Source organism: Zychaea mexicana (genome assembly GCF_025766255.1).
Source record: "Zychaea mexicana strain RSA 1403 chromosome Unknown BDB00scaffold_81, whole genome shotgun sequence".
In the NCBI taxonomy this organism is placed as follows: domain Eukaryota; kingdom Fungi; phylum Mucoromycota; class Mucoromycetes; order Mucorales; family Lichtheimiaceae; genus Zychaea; species Zychaea mexicana.
The window spans coordinates 32,956-54,270 of record NW_026516744.1 but is presented as its reverse complement, the minus strand read 5'-3'; the positions used below and the strand labels follow the sequence as shown (position 1 = coordinate 54,270).

The 21,315-nt window shown below is 41.8% G+C and overlaps 5 protein-coding genes across 5 annotated transcripts; 3 read left to right on the top strand and 2 right to left on the bottom strand.

Annotated features, from left to right (window-relative positions):
• Positions 1-963: 963 nt before the first annotated feature.
• On the top strand, positions 964-3,533 carry BDB00DRAFT_841231 (Poly(A) polymerase central domain-containing protein). The gene is made up of 10 exons (XM_053124815.1): positions 964-1,117; positions 1,273-1,522; positions 1,631-1,684; positions 1,794-1,905; positions 1,972-2,294; positions 2,402-2,516; positions 2,614-2,755; positions 2,838-3,100; positions 3,169-3,286; positions 3,370-3,533. The coding sequence occupies exons 1-10, from the start codon at positions 1,044-1,046 to the stop codon at positions 3,407-3,409; spliced, it is 1,491 nt and encodes a 496-aa protein (XP_052976018.1). The 5' UTR covers positions 964-1,043; the 3' UTR covers positions 3,410-3,533.
• A 1-nt stretch (position 3,534) lies between these two features.
• Positions 3,535-6,748, bottom strand: BDB00DRAFT_841224 (WD40-repeat-containing domain protein). Its single transcript, XM_053124814.1, has 11 exons — positions 6,132-6,748; positions 5,667-5,954; positions 5,479-5,576; positions 5,228-5,372; positions 4,966-5,101; positions 4,752-4,877; positions 4,542-4,658; positions 4,319-4,467; positions 4,016-4,230; positions 3,791-3,935; positions 3,535-3,719 (listed from the first exon to the last, which is right to left on the bottom strand). Exons 1-11 carry the CDS (start codon positions 6,320-6,322, stop codon positions 3,668-3,670), a joined length of 1,662 nt encoding a protein of 553 aa, XP_052976017.1. The 5' UTR covers positions 6,323-6,748; the 3' UTR covers positions 3,535-3,667.
• Positions 6,749-10,932: 4,184 nt separating this feature from the next.
• Positions 10,933-12,732, top strand: BDB00DRAFT_790812 (beta-lactamase/transpeptidase-like protein; the record flags this gene model as incomplete). The annotated part of the gene is made up of 5 exons (XM_053120989.1): positions 10,933-11,436; positions 11,513-11,632; positions 11,722-11,970; positions 12,051-12,299; positions 12,370-12,732. The coding sequence occupies 5 exons, from the start codon at positions 10,933-10,935 to the stop codon at positions 12,730-12,732; spliced, it is 1,485 nt and encodes a 494-aa protein (XP_052976016.1).
• Positions 12,733-13,018: 286 nt separating this feature from the next.
• Positions 13,019-14,310, bottom strand: BDB00DRAFT_770001 (arsenical-resistance protein; the record flags this gene model as incomplete). The annotated part of the gene is made up of 4 exons (XM_053119854.1): positions 13,019-13,125; positions 13,219-13,841; positions 13,927-14,112; positions 14,189-14,310. 4 exons carry the CDS (start codon positions 14,308-14,310, stop codon positions 13,019-13,021), a joined length of 1,038 nt encoding a protein of 345 aa, XP_052976015.1.
• Positions 14,311-17,858: 3,548 nt separating this feature from the next.
• Positions 17,859-19,851, top strand: BDB00DRAFT_841206 (phosphate transporter). Its single transcript, XM_053124813.1, has 2 exons — positions 17,859-18,256; positions 18,334-19,851. The coding sequence occupies exons 1-2, from the start codon at positions 17,944-17,946 to the stop codon at positions 19,656-19,658; spliced, it is 1,638 nt and encodes a 545-aa protein (XP_052976014.1). The 5' UTR covers positions 17,859-17,943; the 3' UTR covers positions 19,659-19,851.
• The last annotated feature ends 1,464 nt before the right edge of the window (positions 19,852-21,315 follow it).

The following is a 21,315-nucleotide window of genomic DNA, read 5'->3' as shown; positions in this document are numbered from 1 at the left end:
AGGTAAGTGGGTGTGTGGGTGGGTGGTGGTGCTTGTTTTGTAGGCACGGGCGACGAAGGCGCAAGGTAAGTGGTTGAAGGTAAGTGGGAGCAGATGTCGATGCACCTTCTCGTTGGTTGCTCCTGTCAATACCTGCCTAAGTGCAGGGAAGCTAAGACATCGACACCCTATTATTGCTTAGTAGTATCATGTTTCAAATAAAGAATGTTTTTTCTCTCTTCCCGTTCGTTGAACTTGCTTGTGCGTGTTTTATATTGTTGTAATACTTCTTCTTCATATGCGAGCGAGACTCGTCGTTCTCGCTCCTGATTGTACAGTGGAGACTTTTGCATTGAGCAATATAGTTGCCATGAGATCGTCGGCGAAGTAATATTGATTTTGTTTTGAGCATGAATGCGGTATATAATCTTCAAGTATACACACACATTGACATGAAGTGATAAAGAGAAATAGTAGTAGTACTTACCTGATCGTATTATAAAAGATTTATTCATCCTCAGTCTCACAACGGGTATGGTTTTCAAAATAGATGTTCTCGGTGCCAAACAAAAGCATAAGACATCCTTTACGTTGTTTTTTTTTGTAGTTATTCTGGTTGCAACACCATTGCCGTTAAGTCGCACATGCATCATAGTACACAGGATTCTATTCCCCACATGCCTTTATTGAAACAGCAGCCATCATTGTTGGAGAAAGAATATGGTTTGGCTTGAGAATGATACAGCATTCAACATCATGCCATGAGGAAGAATATGTGACCAAATGGTACTGCAAATATAAAGATTATATTACAGCAAGAGAGTATTTATCTATGTATACAAGACCCAAATTTATTAGATCATTGGAGACAGCATGTTACTATCTGGACTAGTTATCGTCCTTGTCAACGGTACGGGAACAATAGGTCAGTAATAACATTATTAACATTGGCCCGCTGATCACTGGCGAAACGACCATTTGAAGTGGAACTCAGCAGTAATCAAATGATCACATAAACTCCTGCTGCTTACTGCCAGAAATTCACGCAATTATCTTCCTTTCTCATGTACCCGGACTCATGGTCGACATACCTCATAAGCCATAATGTCATCGAGAACGAGGATCAGCTGGGTAGACGGTAATGCCATTTGGCTATTTTTTGTTTTTTGTTTTTTTTGGGGGGGTGGGGTGTATACGTTACAGATAATCGCTGATTTCCCAAAGGCACTTTTTTTATTTAACATGCACTCACAAATTCAAACAAACTAAAACGGACACGGAATATTCATGTAGTCGGCTTCTAATGGATATGGTACGACTCCTCGTACCTGGGCTAGTCAACCAAATCAAGAAAGAGTACAATTTGCAAAAGAGCACGATTCAATGTCAGTTTATTCCTTTTGGTTCGTACGGTTTGGGCGCGCATCTCGCTTCTGGTGACATTGATGTTGCATTCTTGGGTCCGTCAACAGTTCGAAGACGCGACTTTTTTCGAATCTTTGAGGAGCTTTTAAAGAAGCAGGCGACTGTACGAGATGTTCTTGTAAGTAGGTGGATATTGCGGTTAAGGGAGCGAGAACGGGAAAGGGCAAAGCGTGTTAGTGCGTTAGTTCATCCAAGTACTGTCTGCTTATTTTCATTACCTTGGTAGATAATTGATCAAGCGCGTGTACCTATTATCAAATGTACAATTGACCGAATACCGGTAGGCATCAGTTTTATTTTTGTTAATGCAGCACGGGACAAAAAAAGAAAGAAAGAAACTATATGGACTGACTTATTACGTCCTTGTTATGTATGACTTTTGTGTGCAGGTGGACATTTGCTTTGTCCGCTTGAAGATGGAAACGGTTCCGGCAGATATCGATATTTTGGACAATAAAATTCTCACTGGTCTAGATGAACCGTGCATGGGATCTTTGGCAGGTAGGACAAAGAAAGGAAATTTCGGGATTGTCAAGTTAGGCTGACACTTTGCATGCACACGCACAGGCCCTCGTACATTGAAATTTATACTCAAACGAATCGACAAGGCACATTTACAATCATTTCGAACGGCAGCACAAAGTATTAAATGGTGGTCTGTTCAGCGTCATTTGTACGATAAACAGCTCGGATATCTCAACAGCGGTGCATTGGTACTACTCTTACTCAAGACATACATTATCGAGCGAACGTCTGGGCGCTCCATCAATGTTTATAGCCTTGTTTCAGCATTCTTCGCACAATGGTCCACGTGGCCCTGGCCTGCTCCTGTCATGTTGACAGATTATATTCCCAACCATGATGGCAGCCCAATCGATTATCAATCACTGGTATACATGTTATCATTTATTGCACTTTATCAAGCAGAGGAAGGAGAAGAGGATTATTTTGTTGTAAACATATAACTGAAGAATTTTGTACCGTTGAACCGTTCCAGGTAGAGTTTGAGAATGCATACATGCCCATCGTTACACCATGCTACAGGGTCACCAATGCTGCCCCTGACGTTACCAAGTCCACCTTACGCGTTTTGCGCCGAGAGTTTACGAGAGGTATACGAGAATAAACCATCAGACATCCTTGCATAGAGGTAGAGTGATGCCTTCAGCTACCACACTTACTAAACTCCAACAATTGTCGTGCCGCTAGGATACAACATCACCAGGGCAACCTTTGCTAGTGAAGAAGCAATGATTAGAAAGCTTCTCAAACCATTTGACTTGGTCAAAAACTACACTCATTTTCTGAAGGTCATGTTTTCAGCCGATACGGTCGCTACGCATGAAGCATGGTAATTTTGTGTTGAAGTTGGAACAAAGAGGAAAAACAAGCATATATACCGTGATATTTAACAAAAAGAAACAAACAAAAAGGTTGCGCAAAATTCCGGATATCTTCCCAAGACTAGTGGAGTTTCTTGAAGAAGTACCACAATTTCGAGAGCTACAACCATACACCAAATCGTATGTGAAAACGATTGGCTATCGGAATCGGTTGCAAAAGACTGCAGTGCAACTCGGCGAGTTTGTCGAGAAGACAGAGAAAGATCGAAAAAAGACCTCGCCCCTGGATCCAGGATCTTTACATCGGATATCTTATATCATCGGTGTGGATGTTACTCCTGGTGACCCAGATGGTAAGAAAAAAGCATGAATGGATTACGAATCTGTGGATATGTCTCTCTGACCTGTGGCTCTATGTTAGATATAGTAAATAATACTATTGATATATCCCGGCAAATCGCACTGTTTCGAAATGTAGTTGACTCAAAACGCAACTCCAAGGAACGTGATCTTGTCGTTAATGTTGTTGCTACGAAAAGGTAGATAATGGAAAGGCAGTTACTTTGGATCGTACTTTTTGTTTTGCTTACCACATGTTATTTTGTGTTTACTATTATCATAGGAAGGAAATTGCTCGATTCATCAAAGAGCATTCCATGTAATATTCTCCATCAAATTCGATACCTGTATCATAAAACTTTTCCATTATTTTAGCAAACAATTATTGGGCTCACACAAGTGAAATCAACAATGTAAAAAACACACACAAAAAAGGAATAAAAGAGATGTTGTTATTTCTGTACAGACGGAAAATAGAAAAGATATATAGACAAGCATAGTAATCATCGCAAAAGAAGGCTGTTCCTGTACAGAGAAGGGGCAAGGAAGGGTAAACAGAGAGACGGAGAGAAAGAAGCAAGCTATACATGAATCTTATCTTGACCATTCTGTGCTTCATTCGGTAAACCCCAGCTAAACATAGTGATTGAATTAGTAACCTTCTTTACATATTGAAGATCGTTAGTAAATACACAAAAACTTACATTCGAATGGTTTGATCGTCACTGGCCGATGCAAACTTGGGTAATCCAACAGGACACCAACTTACACAGTTTACCGTTCCTGTATGCCCTTCCAGTACTTCCAGGAGCGTCTGATGTTCCCGACTCCACACGTACACGCAATTATCTAACATAGGTAGAGATATATCTGTAAGGATTTTCCAGTACGGCCCATGACAAAAATCTAAAGGTGTATCAGTTTTTTACCTTCACTACCGCTCAAGACAAATGATTCATCATCGCCGCCCAACGTTGAACGAATAACAAAAGACTTTTGCTTCTGTCCAGAGTACTTCCGTACGAGCTGTTGTTCATCCAAGTCCCATAAGTGCAATTCTTGCGAATCCTGGACATTTGTGAGTGCATATCGACCGTCTTTAGTGATTGTCAGTGAAGTGATCATTTCATTCTCGGAAATTTTGCTATACACGGCAAAGATAGAACATGAAAGCCGTGAGTTCTTTTTATCATTAGGCAATTATCCGTTTACAACAAATCACGATGACATACCCAACATCCATTAATTTAAGATCGTCGAGGTCGTAGATTCCGATATACTTGTCGAAGCTGATAGTGACCAATCGTCGTCCGTCTGGTGTGATTTTCATGTCGACAGTTCGATGTGCTGGCCACGTATTTTGGATTCGACCATCTATATGCTGTTTATTTATATATACACACGCTAAAAGTTAGCAGAAGGTATGATGGCGTTTCGTGTATATATATAACTTACCCATAGACATAAGGTAGTATCGCATGCTCCAGAGATGAAATGTTCTCCATCAGGTAGCCACACACAGCTGGTTACTTGATCTTTGTGTTCGGTATATGTATGCAACAGGTTTCCGTTCTATATCATATTATCATCGTGAGCTCATAAGTAATGTTGCACAGTTTCGATAAAAAATGTAGTCGTAGCTTTTGTATATCACTGCCTCTTTACCAATGGATCCCATAGTACTAATGACGTGTCTATACCACAAACCAGTAACTTGGAATCATCCGGCGACCATGCACAATAAGATGCACACTCGTCCTGACCCGCAAGAATCTGTACTTTCTCAAATGTCTAAAAGAAGTTATATGTAGCAGCTTAGCATATGAATGACTTAAAGGCAGATTCACCCACCGAATTGTTAATGATTATCTACACTTACAGTCATATCCCAGACAATGCATGTTTTATCTTTTGATACCGACGTCAGATATCGACCACTGTTTGAGAAAGATAGATGCCATACTTCGTCCGTGTGACCTTCCAAGATTCGAATAGTCGAGGATGGGAATAAGCTCCTACGAAAAAAGCATGTTGATAATCACGGTATCAGTCAGTTTCAACTGGCTTGTTCTTTCCCTTCCCATCCATCCAAGCACGGCCCATTGACTGTCTCAACACTGGTTTTGAATAGGATGATTTACTTGTCGCAAACATGATCCGCAAATAGAGAGAAGTCAGCTGTGCTGTCACTATGGTAAAGACATCCTCGTCGCTGCCATTCATATGCTTGGTTAATTAATGTCAGCAGCCGTTCGTTCGGGATCATAATCGATGGCGGGATATAATCTAAATTTTAAAAAATGCAGAAACGCAAATGCGTGTGAGCCCTTTGTCTGATAAGGCATGGTGAAGAGGAGGATGCTTTGCCTCGTGAGATAAAGTTCAGTATTACTTTGTAAATCAACAAGCAACTGTTGCCGTGATGTTCCGCCTGCACCGTCCCATTGTGCTTGTGATTTGATATCTTCCACTGACGAGCAGAATATTAAACTAAAGGAGTGGTAGAAGAGCATCAGTTCAATTCACAATGTCATATCATGCTCTGGTGTTTCTATGCTATTATGTATGCGCGAAATGTACCTTGATAATTGATGCAGCCGTTCGATACTTTGACCAAGCGGTGTCAACTCATTTCTTAATACATGTAAAGCCTTCATTGTCTTTTGTGCCTCGAGCAGCTCCAAGAACTTTTGCTGTCTAATCAGGAACTGTGCTTGCAGTAAGTCGTTGGTTTGTATTCCCGGCAAGGTAGCCAGCAATGATTCGGCCAGCCGCCAATCGCCCGATAGAATCCCTCCACGGAAACGAGTAATTGTGTCTGTTTCAAGTGCGATCCCAGAATCTTTTTGAAGTGCTCCCGCAGCATCGCTATTAAGAACCCAACCCCCAAAGCCAGAGATAATTTTTAGTCATTAAATGACGTTGCATAAGCACGGTATTACAAGCCAAAAGTACGTCAAAGGAAAGGAAAAAGAATGAAAGAGAGTAAACTAGTGGCGCCCACATGCAAACAAGAGTATAGTGGAAAGGAAAAACTGCAATTACCGATAACCAAGGTCATTCAAAGACTGCAATATCAGTCGCACCAGCTCTTCTTTCTTGACACGACCGAGCATGTCAGGTGAAGCGTCCACTGACGATTTGCCATTACTTTGTTGGGAGTCCGTGGTGATAGTAGCAGCAGCAGCGTCAGCAGCTGTGTGGTTGTTGGTGTGGTTGCTGTCTTTGATTTGCATGTCGTCGTCGTTGGTTGTACTATCGCTTAGGGTATAATTTAGACGTTGGCGTTTTCGTTTCGGCAAACCGGTTGAAGAAGATGGGTCAATGGATTGTAAAGGGCGAGATGATTGTTGCTGGCCAGCAGAGGAGGCTGCTGATGGTGGTGATAACGAATTCCTATCCGTGTTGGGCGTTTTGGGAAGCTGGTTTTGCTTTTACAAACTTGGGTTGCTTTGGATAAAAGAAGACGTAAGAAAGCTGTAGCACTACTTTTGTTTCGCCAAAAGTGCCAAAGATTTGTTGTTTGAGAGCGGAAAGAAAAAGAAAGAGGTTGCGGTTTTGAAGTATGTTTGGAGTTTAAGTTTGGTAGTAAAGGTAGGTAGTTGGTTGGGGGGAGAAAGAGTATATGGAGAACGACGTGTTGTTGCTTGAATTAAAAAGAGCCGCAAGCATGGCCACGAATCACATACGACAGCTGAGATCCAAAGGATACTTGTACAATATCGCGATCATCATGATCTCTATTTGCCACCTCCTTGTTGCCGTTGTTGCTGTTGCATTCTTTCACGCGGAAACGATTCGACAGCTTACTATGACACTTTGCTTGAGCAAATAGAATGCTCACCTGTGTCAAACAGCGGTCTTTTTCCAACAAGCAGGAAGTGTCGTTGGTGAGAACAGCAGAAATTCCGGTGATAAGGATTTTTTCCAAAAGGTGCATGAAAGTTGTCATACGACTGCTCGCTGACTTTATAGTTGACTAACTGATACGTACCGAACAAGAGTGTACAATTGCTACGACGGATGCAGTACAGTGAGCATAGACAGTATTCTTGGAAATACATTCGACAAAGCCGTGTCAATGGAGTGCTGTTCGTGGTAAGTGGAGATTGTAGATACATGTTACATGATACTCTTGTCCTGTACTATACTATTACGAGGGTATATATTTTATGCATAAAGAGTACGTGAGAGCTATAAGGAATTAATATGTCCCGTCGCGTGAGTAGTACTCACAACGAATAATAAACAGCAGCTACGCCATGATTCGATATATGCGTGTTTATAACCATCGATGCCTACATGCTAACTTATTAATGTTGCTTTATTAGTTTTATGATAGCCGCTGTTATGATTTTGAGGAAAAGCTACGTAGAGAGCTTTTGCCAGCTGTGATGCGGCTGTGCAACTATAACTGCTAGTATTATTCTTGGTCACACACAATTCTTCTTAGTAGCTGATGACACCTCAGTGCATCAAAACCGATATTGCTTCCTGTGTGCGACGACTACGGCAGTAATGCTAGACAGAAAAAGCACTGAAGATAAGTCTAATTTTAGGAACCTTTTCAAGCAGTAACCTCTCACCGCCTTCAATCGATCGCAACATAAAATTACGAGAAACTTCTGGTTACAACAGGACCTGTATTTCAAACATCAAGAATGTTTACAGCATAGATATCAACACATTGGTTCCAGTAAAGATGTAAAGAGTAGCGCTAAAAGCCTCTTCTTAAAACCTGCTTTAAAATGTTATAACGATAATAATTATAGGCACATGACCATTGATCGAAAGCTCATTTTCTTGCGTAAACTAGATAAGGCAGTGACATAGAACGTGGTGACGTAGATAGCAGAAATGGTTCAGATTTCCTCTGTCTACATTCATCATGCTGCAAGGAGAAATGTCTGCTGGCTGTACAGTGCGTACATAGAATTTTTAAAAGGAGTCCAGGCAAGTAAAGCTCGCGTGACTTAATTGAAGGCTGTTCCAAAAAGAAGCGTGAGCGTATGCAATTCTATGCATGTACATACATAAACGAAGCTTACGATGTTAGGTGAACGGAACATCAGTGCTCCGTTTCTTCTGCATAATAGACTATCGGCTAATACTTCATACTTCAAAGTCACGGCATGCATTACATAAACAGTTGCAACAAACCGCATCTCGCGTCAGCCCCTTTTCTCACAATATGCTCCAAAAATGATATCTAAGGAAACAGACAATCTTAAAAATAAGAAGGACGCTAGTATTGCTACTACAACAACATTGCCATTACCTGTCGTTCATTTTCTTTCGAGATGCTTCTACTAGAGTTTTCACTGCACTCGTCCTTGTAGCACTATTTGTTGCACAGCGATATTTTAATGTAGAGCCATTCACTTCGTGGACGTGCTCCGTTTTCAGATACAAATGTGATCGAAGATACAATGTCTAGTTCCGTGGTTACGTTACGCGACGACTATGTTTCAATGGGACACGCATTCAATAACAATTTTTGCGCAGGCGAAAAATTGGCGCTGCAGCTGCACTTTACGTGGATGGCGAACTCGTTATGGATATTCAAGGCGAATGGCAAACCGTTGAAATACGACCCCCGTATACACACGGTACCTTATACAACGGGTGTTTTCTAGTATAAAACTTTTGGTAGCTACTACAATTATGTGGTCTAGTAGGAGATTATCGATCAACTAGCATTTACTCATAAATGGACTTGATGGTTTATAATACAACAAAAGCAGACTGCAATTTTTGTAGCTCAGTTTGCTGACAAAGGCGTATTGTCATATGAAGAAAGGTTTGCGACGTACTGGCCTGAATCCGGTAAAGGAAACAAGGATTATGTGACGCTGGGAGACTTGATAAATCACATTTGCAGGGATATTACACGTGTACATGCTCAGTGGACAATGTCCTATATATGTGTATCAGATTATTAAATGATCACAACATTGAATAGGTGCAACATGCTGGCGGTGTCGCCTCTATTGATCAGCAAATTAACTCAGCACAAGCCGAAGATTCTGATCGTCTCGCCAGTATTTTGACTGCACAACCACATAATTTTGCTGGAGTACGGAAGAGGAGCTACTATACCATGCAACTACCCGGGGTAGGTATATCAATGATATATCAATGAAATCCTGAGGTGCGTGGCCAACTGCGCCGTGAACGACGTAGCACCCGAGCTCAATAAGAAAAACGATATTGAATGGAATTTAAAGCCGTTTCATTCAAATATACAACGATCACATTGCCTTGCTGTACTGAGGACCTATACTGCACAGCGTATAACATACTACGCTCACGAGCAATATGACTGATATAGTAACAACGTTCTTACCTTCAGACAATCCGATTGATCTTCGACTACGTCGTATTGAAGCAACATTTTATTTTGGTTTATTACAAAAGCTCGATCTGTAAGTATTGGCACCACAATATTTATCTATTAGAAGAATAATGACAGTAGCATGGTATATTCGTACCGCATTCTATATACTACTTCCATTTATCTTATGGCTTTGTATGTTTCAAATATCACGTTTCTACACGTGGCAAAGCTGGCTGCATTGAAGGCAAATGGAGGCAAGGCGATTGTGAAAGGTAAACCAGATTTGCTGACCCCTGAAGGATACGCAATGGCTACTGAATTGACTCGCCAGAATACGACTTGTTATTCCGGTTAGAAATGTCAGCACTTGAATATGGATAAAATACTTTTTTAGACATTGGTATAAACGGTATTGGATATGTCAGTTGGAGCGGTATAGGCGGATCTGTATATTTTTGAAGTCATGAATACAAGATTGAATTCGCCTAATGTTTGTATACAGTACCAGATTTGCTGTCCCCTGATGACCGAAGTATTTCCATAATTACTACAGCTGCTGTCAAACAAGTTTTGCAAAAGAATTCCTTTTCTTTTCCAACGTAGATTCTCCTCCTTGTAATGCTGTTTCGTATCCTAATTGTTAAAAGAAACGAACATTATATGAGCACATGGTCTCTGGAACTACTTTAAAATGTTTTTCAATAATAGAAGTGATAATAGCAGGAGGGAATGATTAATATTTGAGCCTCAGCCAATGCGCAGAAGAGTTGCCGCGTTTTTATCCGGTATAAGCTTTCCGCTAACAACACATTGACGATGAGCATCCTGTTACATTCATTCGGGTAGGTCACTATGTTAGGGGAATTCCGCTCAATTGCTTCTCCAAAAACCAGCATAAATACACTTTACCTTCATTACATCAAACCATATTGATACCCCTGTCATTGTTCAAACAATAGAAATGTGAAAAGGTGATGTGGTTGCTTATCAATTCATTGTCGATTCTACTTTGATGCTGTATATATAATATAAGAGCTCGAAAATCACTTGTGCTACACATTCGCGCTAGACCGTGTCTGGATTATTTGGCTGTCAGGCGATTAATTTTGTTCCGCAGCAACGGCTTTATTACTAACAGATTAGGAATGCGCCACATTTTGAACTCTCATATAATCTGCAACAAGCACAAACAGACAAGTTCCCGCCAAAGTATATATGATAACTGTCGCTTTTATCATGCGGGTTAGCAAAGAATACATCACCGAACTATCAAGAAGGCCTCAAATATGTATATGGTTCAAGCATCAGCTTGATAATAGCACTCAAGAGCGGTGGGATTGTGTAACTTAGGAAGCTGTTGCAAATATTAACGCACAACCCAAATATTAGAGTATGCTGCGTGACAATTTCCAAGAAATCCAGAACAAAGCATGCATTTTGCTATATAAAGGGATCGCGAAAAACAAGGGAGGAAATCGACTCTTGTAAAACCTTTCTTTCCCTAGAAGAATGACCGCTGGTGAGGCCAACAGCAACAGTGCAAAAACCAATCGAGACACAATGGTGAAGAGCGCAAAAGTGTCTACTACCAATACTAGTGTATCCACATCTGCTACCGGTATTCCACCATTAACCACTGACATATCCAGCAAACGGACAGTGCTTGGGTCTTTGGTTAAAGTTGTAGCTGTAATCTCGTTGCTCGGGGCTGTCGCCGCACAACGATATCTCAGCCAGGGTCCATACACGCCATGGACCTGTTCTGTATTTGGGTACAAATGTGAGCGACGGTACGATGTACCTTTTCACGGTTATGTGCATGATGATTACAGCTCGGCAGAGCAGGCGTTCAAGGACAATTTCTTTGCAGGCGAAGACGTCGGTGCTGCTGTAGCTGCTTATGTCAAAGGCGAGCTGGTCATGGATATGCAAGGGGGCTGGCAGAATGTTAAAGAGAGGACACCCTACTCGAACGAATCTTTACAGTTGGTGTTTTCCAGCACTAAAGTTTTTGTAAGTAACACCTCTTTTGTAAAAGAATTTGAGCCTTGACTACTGACCAGCAAAAAAAACTCTTTCACGATATCAGACTTCCATTGTTGTGGCTCAATTCGTTGGAAAAGGTGTAATATCATATGACGAAAAGATTGCAACATACTGGCCTGAGTTCGCTCAAGGCAACAAGGAAAACGTAACACTGGGTGATTTGGTAATGGGTAGACACATATAGCTTTTCGTATCCTCTCTCGCCATTTTTACTGACTATATATAAAATCATGTCACAATTATATAAAACAGATGGTCCATGCTGGTGGCGTGGGATTCATCGATGTTCCAATAACCTCTGCTGAAGCTGAAGATCCCGAGCGTTTCTCACGCATTTTGGCCGCGCAGCCACATAATTTTGGTGGTGTTCGAACACGCAGCTATCATGCGTCTACGTATGGTTGGTATGTCAACGAGATCTTAAAGCGTACCGCGAATTGCACAGTGGATGATGTAGCTGCTGAATTCAACAAAGATTATGATATTGAGTGGTACCTCAAGGTAGGACAAACAAACACGCCGTTTTGCATCATTCTAAGCACTCTTAAAAAATCCTGGTATTCACCAAATTTATTTTGCAGCCATACCAGCTTAAATTTGACAATCGTATCTCCCCTTTTTATACGTCTACACCGCTTTACCGATTCTCACGCTTAATCAAGTTTGTGGGTGGCCCTGTCAAATTTTTACGATTACTTTTCGAAAAGAACGACGCCAAAGCCAAGACATTCAAGCTTCCACTCGAGGGTACCCCAGCATTGCTTGAATACAATCTACAACTGCGCCGTATTGAAGCGCCGGCATATTCTGGATTTACAAATGCTCGCTCAGTAAGTCTCGTGTGTTCTCTTGATAAAAGAGCTATAGATAATTTTATACTAATGCTTCCTGGCTAAAAAGATTGCCAAACTCGCGGCAATGATGGCTAACGATGGTAAAGCGATTATGGATGGCGAACCAGACTTGTTAACTCGCGAGGGCTATGCTGTAGCTACTAAACCCGCTCCGGTGGCGTTCGATATGATTATCCAGCGCTCTATGCCACAAGAGCGAGGCGGCTGGGGCAAATTCGATGATTTTGTTATTGGTGGTGTGGAGTTTACTGGTTGGGCAGGCATGGGAGGCTCTGTGTTTATGTGGAACAGTGAGCATAAAATTGGATTTGGCTATTGTATGAACGGTATTCCAGATCCCAGCTCCCCAGATGACCGCAGCATTTCTATATTACGTGCCCTCGTAAAACAGGTCTTGAAAAAGAAATAAGCTGTGAGATTGCGTGAATCAATGTGATGCTTGGTATTGTGCTCTAATAAAAAAAACTGTTTTGTTTAGCTCCCGCTGCATATTCAATTAATCATTGAATAATTTAACATGCACATGCAATTGTTCAACACTTGAGCAGCTTGAAACCCTATAGATACATCATACTGACTATTGAAAAATGCAATATGATATGAAACAAGTTTTACTAATGATTATATATAACAGTAAAGCAAATAATGTCAGATTATAAAGAACATGACAACTTCCATGCAATGATGAAGTGTTACTAGCGGGATTCTTCATCTTTAGTATTGACAGTGAAATGTGGAGATCGGCTCGACCAGTTCATTTTCTTTTGTAAATGTAAAGCGACATAGGTCAGCGCCAGTAATACTACATGAGGTCAATATCAGAGTGAGTGATCATTAATCTTTAAACTAACAGGTATGTACATGTATGAACAGAGGCAATTCCAAACAAGCTTACCAGGCACTTCGATCAGTGGCCCTATTGTTGCGGCCAGTGCTTGTTGTGAGTTGATACCGTATGTGCCTACGGCCACAGCTATAGCCAATTCAAAGTTGTTGCTGCCAGCTGTGAATGACTGTGTGACGACCAATTCATACGGCATACCAATGGCCTTCAATCCAAAGAAGGGGATAAAGAACATGAGAACGAAGTAGACAAACAAGGGGACGGCGACGCGGAAGACAGATCCGATATGTTCGATGATCTGGTGACCTTGATTCGCAAACATGACGACGATCGTATACAGCAAGCCAATCAGTGCCCAGGGGCCGACATAGGGCAAAAAGTTCTTTTCATACCACGAACGACCCATTGTGCACATGAAACCAAAGCGCGTGACTATACCAGCTGCAAGTGGGATACCAAGGTAGATCAAGACGGATTGGGCGACAGGCCAGATATCCACATTGATGGCATCATCTGTGGGGGCTCCAAACCAGGATGGAACGATGTTGATGAAAAGAACAGAGTAGGGCGAGAAAAGAGCAATTTGGAATATAGAGTTGACGCACACCAACATTGCGCAGTAGTCGGCATCTCCTCCAGCAAGATGGTTCCAAATAAACACCATAGCAATGCATCTAACATTGATCGACCGAAAGGTTGGTAACGAAACTTCAAGTTTGATACAGCCACACACAGAGAGAACCCCCTCCCTCATTTTACCTTGCTAATCCGACCATCACCACACCCGTACGAAACTCTGGAAGGTCAGGCAGAGTCGCCCATGCTAAGGCTGTCATGATGATAGGTCCAACCACCCAGTTCAGAAAGATAGAGATCGCCATCTGTATCCACACCTGCTTCGTCATTAATATGGATGGCATCCGCTCATATTGAACTTTACATAGTCTTAAAGAAATATATATATATAAGTTAGCACGCTTTTTTAGAATAGAAAAAAAGATAGGAAATATAATGTACATACACTGGATACATCATGATCAATAGTCCAATAGCAATAGGAACCGATACCGACGCAAATTGTACAGTTTCAAACGATTCTTGAACGCCGGGAACATAATATCCAATCAAAACGCCGACAATCATAGCCAACAAGATCCATATAACCAAGAATCGATCAAGAAAACTTAATTGTCGTAGCAAAGCTAATGATTTGCAAAAGGAAAGATTTTAGATTCCACAGACGTTCAAAAAGGTATGACTAAAGCACTGATGACTGTACCTGTTCCTTTGACTGGTTTAGCGTGCTCTTGTTCTGCAGCCATTGCTTGGTACTCGGATGGCTTGATGCAGTAATCATAGTTGCAATCGGGTGACCAGTAACACTGTTCCTGTCTTTTTTCAACACAGTAGTTGTAGTTGCAATCGTCTGATTTATAGCAAACAGAGGCGTTTCCACCTTCTTCTTGTTGACGACACGACATTAATTTTTTGGTATGTTTTCAAAGGCAAGAGTATAGCAGTTGGGATCAATTCCCTATTTAAAACGTTTCGGGCACGCTTCCGGAATTTCTATGGTTTCAAATCATCTGTAAAGTCTAAAGTGACATGTTCTACTACTACTACTACTACTACTACTATGCACAGCATGACAGCTGCTTCCCATATAAATTGTTATCTCACATTTATCTCTTTCTTACAGCCATCTTTGTAATATCACTATGTGTGATCTTGTTAATGTAAATAAGATTAAAATTCAATATTACTGATCGGTATAAACTAATAAGGAAATCGTGCGTTAACCTTCCGCATGAGGAAAAGCTATTCCGACTCACCAATAGCAATGACGACAATGTACGCAAGCAGGTGACTGTTGGTTGAAACTTGCTTAAATCGAACTCAGCAACTTCAAAGACATTGTAGAGTAATGCCATAAAGCATCCTGAGTTTGTTTCCATCCATGCGTTAATAACCCACTCATAAGTGTATGTTGGAGGCACCATTCATTACTGTTTTCGTGGCCGCAGCAAAGATTAGATATTAATAATTTAGCCAAAGCAAAACATTGATGAGGTGCAATATGGTCATACATGTTGCTTCATGATAGTTATCTGCCCCAAATGCTTTAAATGAACGAAAAAGGCGGTCTACAGAGCGGATAGGAAGAGCTCCAACTCGTTTATTACACTAGATTTATTATGGATGATTTTTGAGAGCATTGCTATGTTGGACCAGAACTGTTATATTGAGGACTGAAAGAGTTCCCTATATCCATTTTTTTTGGAAACCTTCCAGCAATTAGTTCTACTACTGCTACCATTTCTGTGGAGCACTCGCAAGATATGTCTTTTTTCTTCGTCACAGAAGTCACTGATGAAAACAGTTTTTAGATCGGGTGCATCTTGTGATATATTGGCTTATTCACAAGCTCTGGTGAGCTTATCAAAGTTATTAGTTTTAACTATTTATTCACTGATTAATTGAAAAGACCCAACAACTTGAAAAGTTACTGTCTAATTACGATAGATAGGCGTTTAGAAACTGTACAAATAAGAACCTCAGCCTAAGCCATCCTTACTAAATAAAACTTACTAGATAATAGTCGCTTCTCACTCATTACGACGTAAACCAGTACTCATCTTTTTTTTGCCAGCTAGTCGCTCTCTAATGACCATGAGAACGACTTAAAACCATAAATATCATCTGCTATGCAGATAATATCGTCAACGGCATCTATTTAACAGGACAAAATGAACATCTTGATTTCGTAACAAGAGCTAAGAGTTAATTTTGTAACCATACAACGAAAGAATAAGGACGTTTTCTCTGGTGGTCTGTAATGATTTTGGTTAGCGCTTTTTGGTTAGCGTGTACGCACTAACCAATATAACAAGGGGCCAACCTGGGCTCCGATTAAACAGATCCAATGAAATTGTTTACCAGGGTAGTGAATATCCAAAGCCTCTTATTTTGGGAAGGTGGTGTGTAGCAACGTGCCCCGCGTGTCTTGGATTTTCAACTACAGCGAAGCACGATGGTGGGGCACTCTATGCTTGAACAATATCATTTTGAAGAAGTTATTTATTGTTTATAATTGTGCTGTAGCTTTTAAGATATTACTCTTCAATGTGCTACTTGATGAAGAGAGAAGGACGAGTGGTCGTTTTATAGCGATGTCCTCGTGCCAAGAATTTATTAGTAACTTTAAAAAATAAGAAGAGGCCGTTTTTTTGATATACATCGGAGATGCCGAGTCCATAGCACCGCACGGTCAAAATTAGCCAGCAAATCATTTATCGGGATTTCCCATCGTGATTGGGTTTCTGTCCCAAAGTTAAAGGCCCACTAGGTTTTTTTAATGCAACGATGGTAGAAGGGGGGTTGTTTTAAGTTTCACACTTGACTATCTAGTTTGCAAAAACCCGTAATTAGTGTAGGATCTTCCTTTAGCTAAGAAAAAATCGGGAAATGCTTGGTTAGAATGTTTGTCTGGGTATTTATTATACGATGCTACTGCGTGTTAATTTGATCTGCGCTAAGTCTAGGTTATACTGCATGGTTGTCCCCTTGAATCTTATTGTTGTTGTTGATGGACCATTATCCATGTCTGATTAATTTAGGCTATTACAGAAAGTAATTTACAACCTTACTGTTGTCACCGCGTATAGATTGTGCGGTGTAAAATAAAAGTAGGGCGCTATCAACGGGCTCCAAACAAGTAAAAGACCGCGCACATTCAACTTGAACATAATCTTTTTGCAGCTAAGCCGGAAAAAGCTCGAAAATGACTTTATACAGTATTTATCATCTCCGGACACACGATGGATGGTGGTTTTTACTGTTTTTGTGCATTTAATGAGAACGGTTTTCCTAGAGGAACATCTTCTTTCTTGTGATTATCATTTGGACAGGGACGAACGTAGTGAAAGGAAATTAGCAAGTGGATAAATATGGGGACGTGGTTGGATGGCGGGTTTTAAACGTGCGTAGTATAGATTTTATTCTTTAAAGAAAAAAAGACCCAAAGGGCGTATAAATGGTTTCAGCTTTTTTATATTCCCGTGTGATCATCACCTCGTTTATGGCTAGTAATGGGAAGAGATTGGGAGCAGCTTACAAATGTGTATGGCTTGCAAGACGGCATGTGCAAACACCTTCGGTTGACGATTGGCTCTAACGGAACAATCACACCGCAGGCGTGACACCACGGCCACATCCCATCAGTCGTACGGATTGATGTGGTACAAAGATACATACAACCACGGTTGTTCGAAAAAGAGCGCATATCCGTTAGTATCAGCGACATCGTTTGTTGAGTCTATCACAGGTTAAAGACGCCAAACGAGCCGTGAGGGGAAAAATAACCAAACATGACAGCTCTAGCTATCGAACCCCCATTCGTTTCGATCGATGCTAGACTTCGGAGCAGTCGCCAAAAAACTTTTTTTTTTGATCGAGCGTACAGAAACTTTGGTTTTCCAAAAGGCTGCCCGAAAAGGTCCGCTCCACCAGTCTTTAGCTTGCTCAGAAGGTAGCGTGCGCTGCAGATGGAAAACGATTGGACCGTTCTACTTTTAGTGTACCGAAAAATGAGAAACCATCCCAATGTCAAACTGATTACTGAGTCGTTTACGACGTATAAATACTTGGCTTGGAAAAATCCTTATTTGTAGATTTTTTTCTTTCCTTCTTCACCTTCGCTTCCCTCCAAAACGACAATACTCTCTCCTTCTTCTTCTTGAGCTTTCTTTTCGCACAACACATCGCTAGTCAGCCAAGATGATGAACCCTTATGATTTCACGTGGATCTTTGGCGTTGGTATGGTCGTCGCCTTCACTGACGCTTACGGTATCGGTGCTAACGACGTCGCAAACTCGTTCGCCAGTTCCATCTCGTCCGGTTCCTTGTCGCTCGTGCAGGCTGTTATCATTGCCTGTTTCACTGAGTTCTTGGGTGCTTTGTTGCTTGGTTCCGGTGTCACCTCCACTATCAAGGACGGTATCATTGATATTACATTGTTCGATGGCACTCCCGAGATGCTTATGATGGGCATGATGTGTGCCTTGATTGGTTCTTCTACTTGGGTGTTGAGTAAGTCTTTGATGGTAGATGCCGCATTGTCTGTCTGCCTGATTAGCTCACTAACCCATTTTTTCTCTTCACTGTAGCTGCTACGCGATTCGGCTGGCCCGTTAGTACTACTCACTCGATCATTGGCGCTGTCTGCGGTTTCGGTATTGCTGGTTATGGTGGCGGTGCTGTCGACTGGACCTGGAACGGTATCATCCAGATTGTTGTTTCATGGTTCTTGTCGCCCTGCCTTGCTGGCGTCGTTGCTGCCATCATCTATCTTATCACCAAGTACGCCGTGCTCCGCCAGGTTGACAGTGTCAAGTGGGGCCTTCGCCTTGTACCTGTTTATTTCTTTGTCACCGTCACCATTGCTGTCTTTTACATTTGCTTCAAGGCTCCCGGTGCCAAGGAAGCTGGTCTTGAAATTAGCCACATTGTTGGCATTGCTTTCGGTTGCGGTGGTGCCATTGGTATCTACATGGCTGTCTTCCTCTGCCCATGGCTCAAGCGCGTTGTTATCGACCGTGAAGACGTCAAGTGGTACCACATCCCTGTCATCTGGTGGGTCCCCAAGCAACGCTCCATTGAAGAAGGTCTCGAAGCTGCTCGCAAGGAGCTCGAAGAAGCTGAAGCCAACGCTCAGCTGCCCAAGGCTGACGACGAAGAGAAGGTCGCTGGAGACCATGTCTCTGACAAGCTCGCTACCACCGAAGATGTGCACGTCGAATCTTCCTCTGCCGCCGAACAAGCACCACCAAAAACACTCCGTGAGCGTTTCCATGAAATCAAAGAACGTGTCTTGGCTGTCGTGCTGCACGGTCTTCGCCAGGATGTTCGCAACTTGAACAACGATAAGCTCAAGAAGATGCACGAAGCCGCTGAAATTTACGACGACGACGTCGAGTTTATGTTCTCGTACTTGCAGATTCTTACCGCCATTGTTGCCTCGTTCGCTCACGGTTCCAACGATGTCTCGAACGCTATTGGCCCATTGGCCACCATCTTTGAAATTTGGCAAACCGGCGCGGTTGCTGAAGAAGCCAGCGTTCCTGTTTGGATTCTCGTCTATGGTGGTGCTGCTATCGACATTGGTCTTGCCACCATGGGTTACCGTTTGATGCGTGCCATGGGTAACAACATTACTCGCTTGACACCAAGCCGTGGTTTCGCTGCTGAACTGGGTGCTGCTTTGACTGTCCTTACCGCTTCTCAGCTGGAATTGCCGGTCTCGACCACCCACTGCATCGTTGGCGCTACTGTCGGTGTCGGTCTCTGCAATGGTAACCTTCGTGCTGTCAACTGGAAGATGCTTGCCCTTACCATGCTTGGCTGGGTTTGCACCTTGCCAGCCGCTGGTCTCGTGTCCGGTCTTATCTACGCATTCTGCGCTTATGGTCCTTCCTTTGTTTACCTTCGATAAAAGTCATCCATTACAACCTTCTTTCCGACTTCTTGCAATCTTTTTTTCTGTAATTTATAATAATTATTCATCTTTATATTTCTCATATGTACATACTTGGCCGCTGTTGTAGTAAGACAAAGCAGGCATCCAAAAATATATCATTCATTTTTGCATTTTTACTGACAAATCATAAAATCCATTTTACTATCAGTCCTCGAATCTTGCATGTTGCTATACAAGGCAAATTTTGGCTAATTAGCTTCCTGAATTTCCTACTTATTACTTTGCCACAAGCCATGAGATAGCTGTTGTATATTGATGTTCATATATTGCCAAGGGTGATGTAATATATTGATTCAAGCACTTTGACATCATTAAGCTTTTGTCAAGCACGGATAGGCCAATGCAAATAATGTGTGCTTATCTTATCAATAGGAGAAGCATTCACGTACATTTCTATGTAGAGCTACGAGCAGAAAGAAACATTCCATCATCAGTGCTTACATTAGTTGTTTGAGCATGATCAGCAGGAAGATGTTCCTTTCCAATATGTAGACGAAAAGAGCATGGGTGCTGAGATAACGCTATTTGGGAACCGTTTCAGTCAATCATAAGAGGAATATTCCTTTTGAGTTATTCTAGAGCACCGTCAATGACGTGTGGTGAACTGGCTACTAATGTGCTCATATTATCATTACCGGTTGGAGTAAGGTCATGGCGCTCTATTGAATTCTCTCATGTATGCGAGGATGGGCAGCATCTAAAGAATGGGATTTTGCTTTGTAGAGAAAAAGATACGTTCTACAACCCAATGATTATCGTGGACGTTGTACGATTTACTGTTAAATGCTGATGCTTTTGGATGAAATCATCAATCCTCACTGGCCAGAGAGATCTCATAGAGGGAGCATCACTGTTATGCATTTATCCAAAACCTCACCTGCCCTTATGCTGTGTAAGCACTTTCTTCTTTTCTTTTTCGAACGACCTATGATGGGATGATGCATCGACTGAAATTGAAGAATGACAGACCTTGTGAAGTATTTTTATACGTCTGCGCTACGGTGCCGAATTACAAACTTGTAGATAATGCTTTGCCAGATGGCATAATGTCATGGTATAAAGGGCGATACAATCGGCTGGTATCCGTACTCCCAAAGGTTGATCAACTCAGATCGAAGCTGCCGATGCACTTGTGCACAACCCGGAACGGTGGATATCGATAAGAAAAATTCAGACGAGGGAGTCACGGTCGCTGGCCCGTGTTTAGTGCGGTTTCGCAAGTTTTGGTAAGGAACGACCGTCATTGTCCGTACAACTGTTGTGGAGACACTGTGAGAGTCATTGGATTCGTAGCCTAAAGCAACGCTTGGTTTTGCTCTAGTAGAAGCCATCACGGCGCTGATAACGTTGCTCTTTTTGAAAAAAGTACGGTGTATGAACAGGATGTAGTTTACCTTGTATCAGTGACATTTCCTACAAGGAATTAGACGTACATATCATCCAGCGTAACCCTAACGCTTTTAGTGGCTTTTGATTCTCTCGTTCCTTTGCATCAGTCTTGTTAAAGAAACACTTTCATCTCTAAGTGCAACGCCCCAACTGAAAAAATGCAAATGTTTTGTTTGTACTACACATAATATGCATGCAGATGATAATGATCACCGTCTCCTTT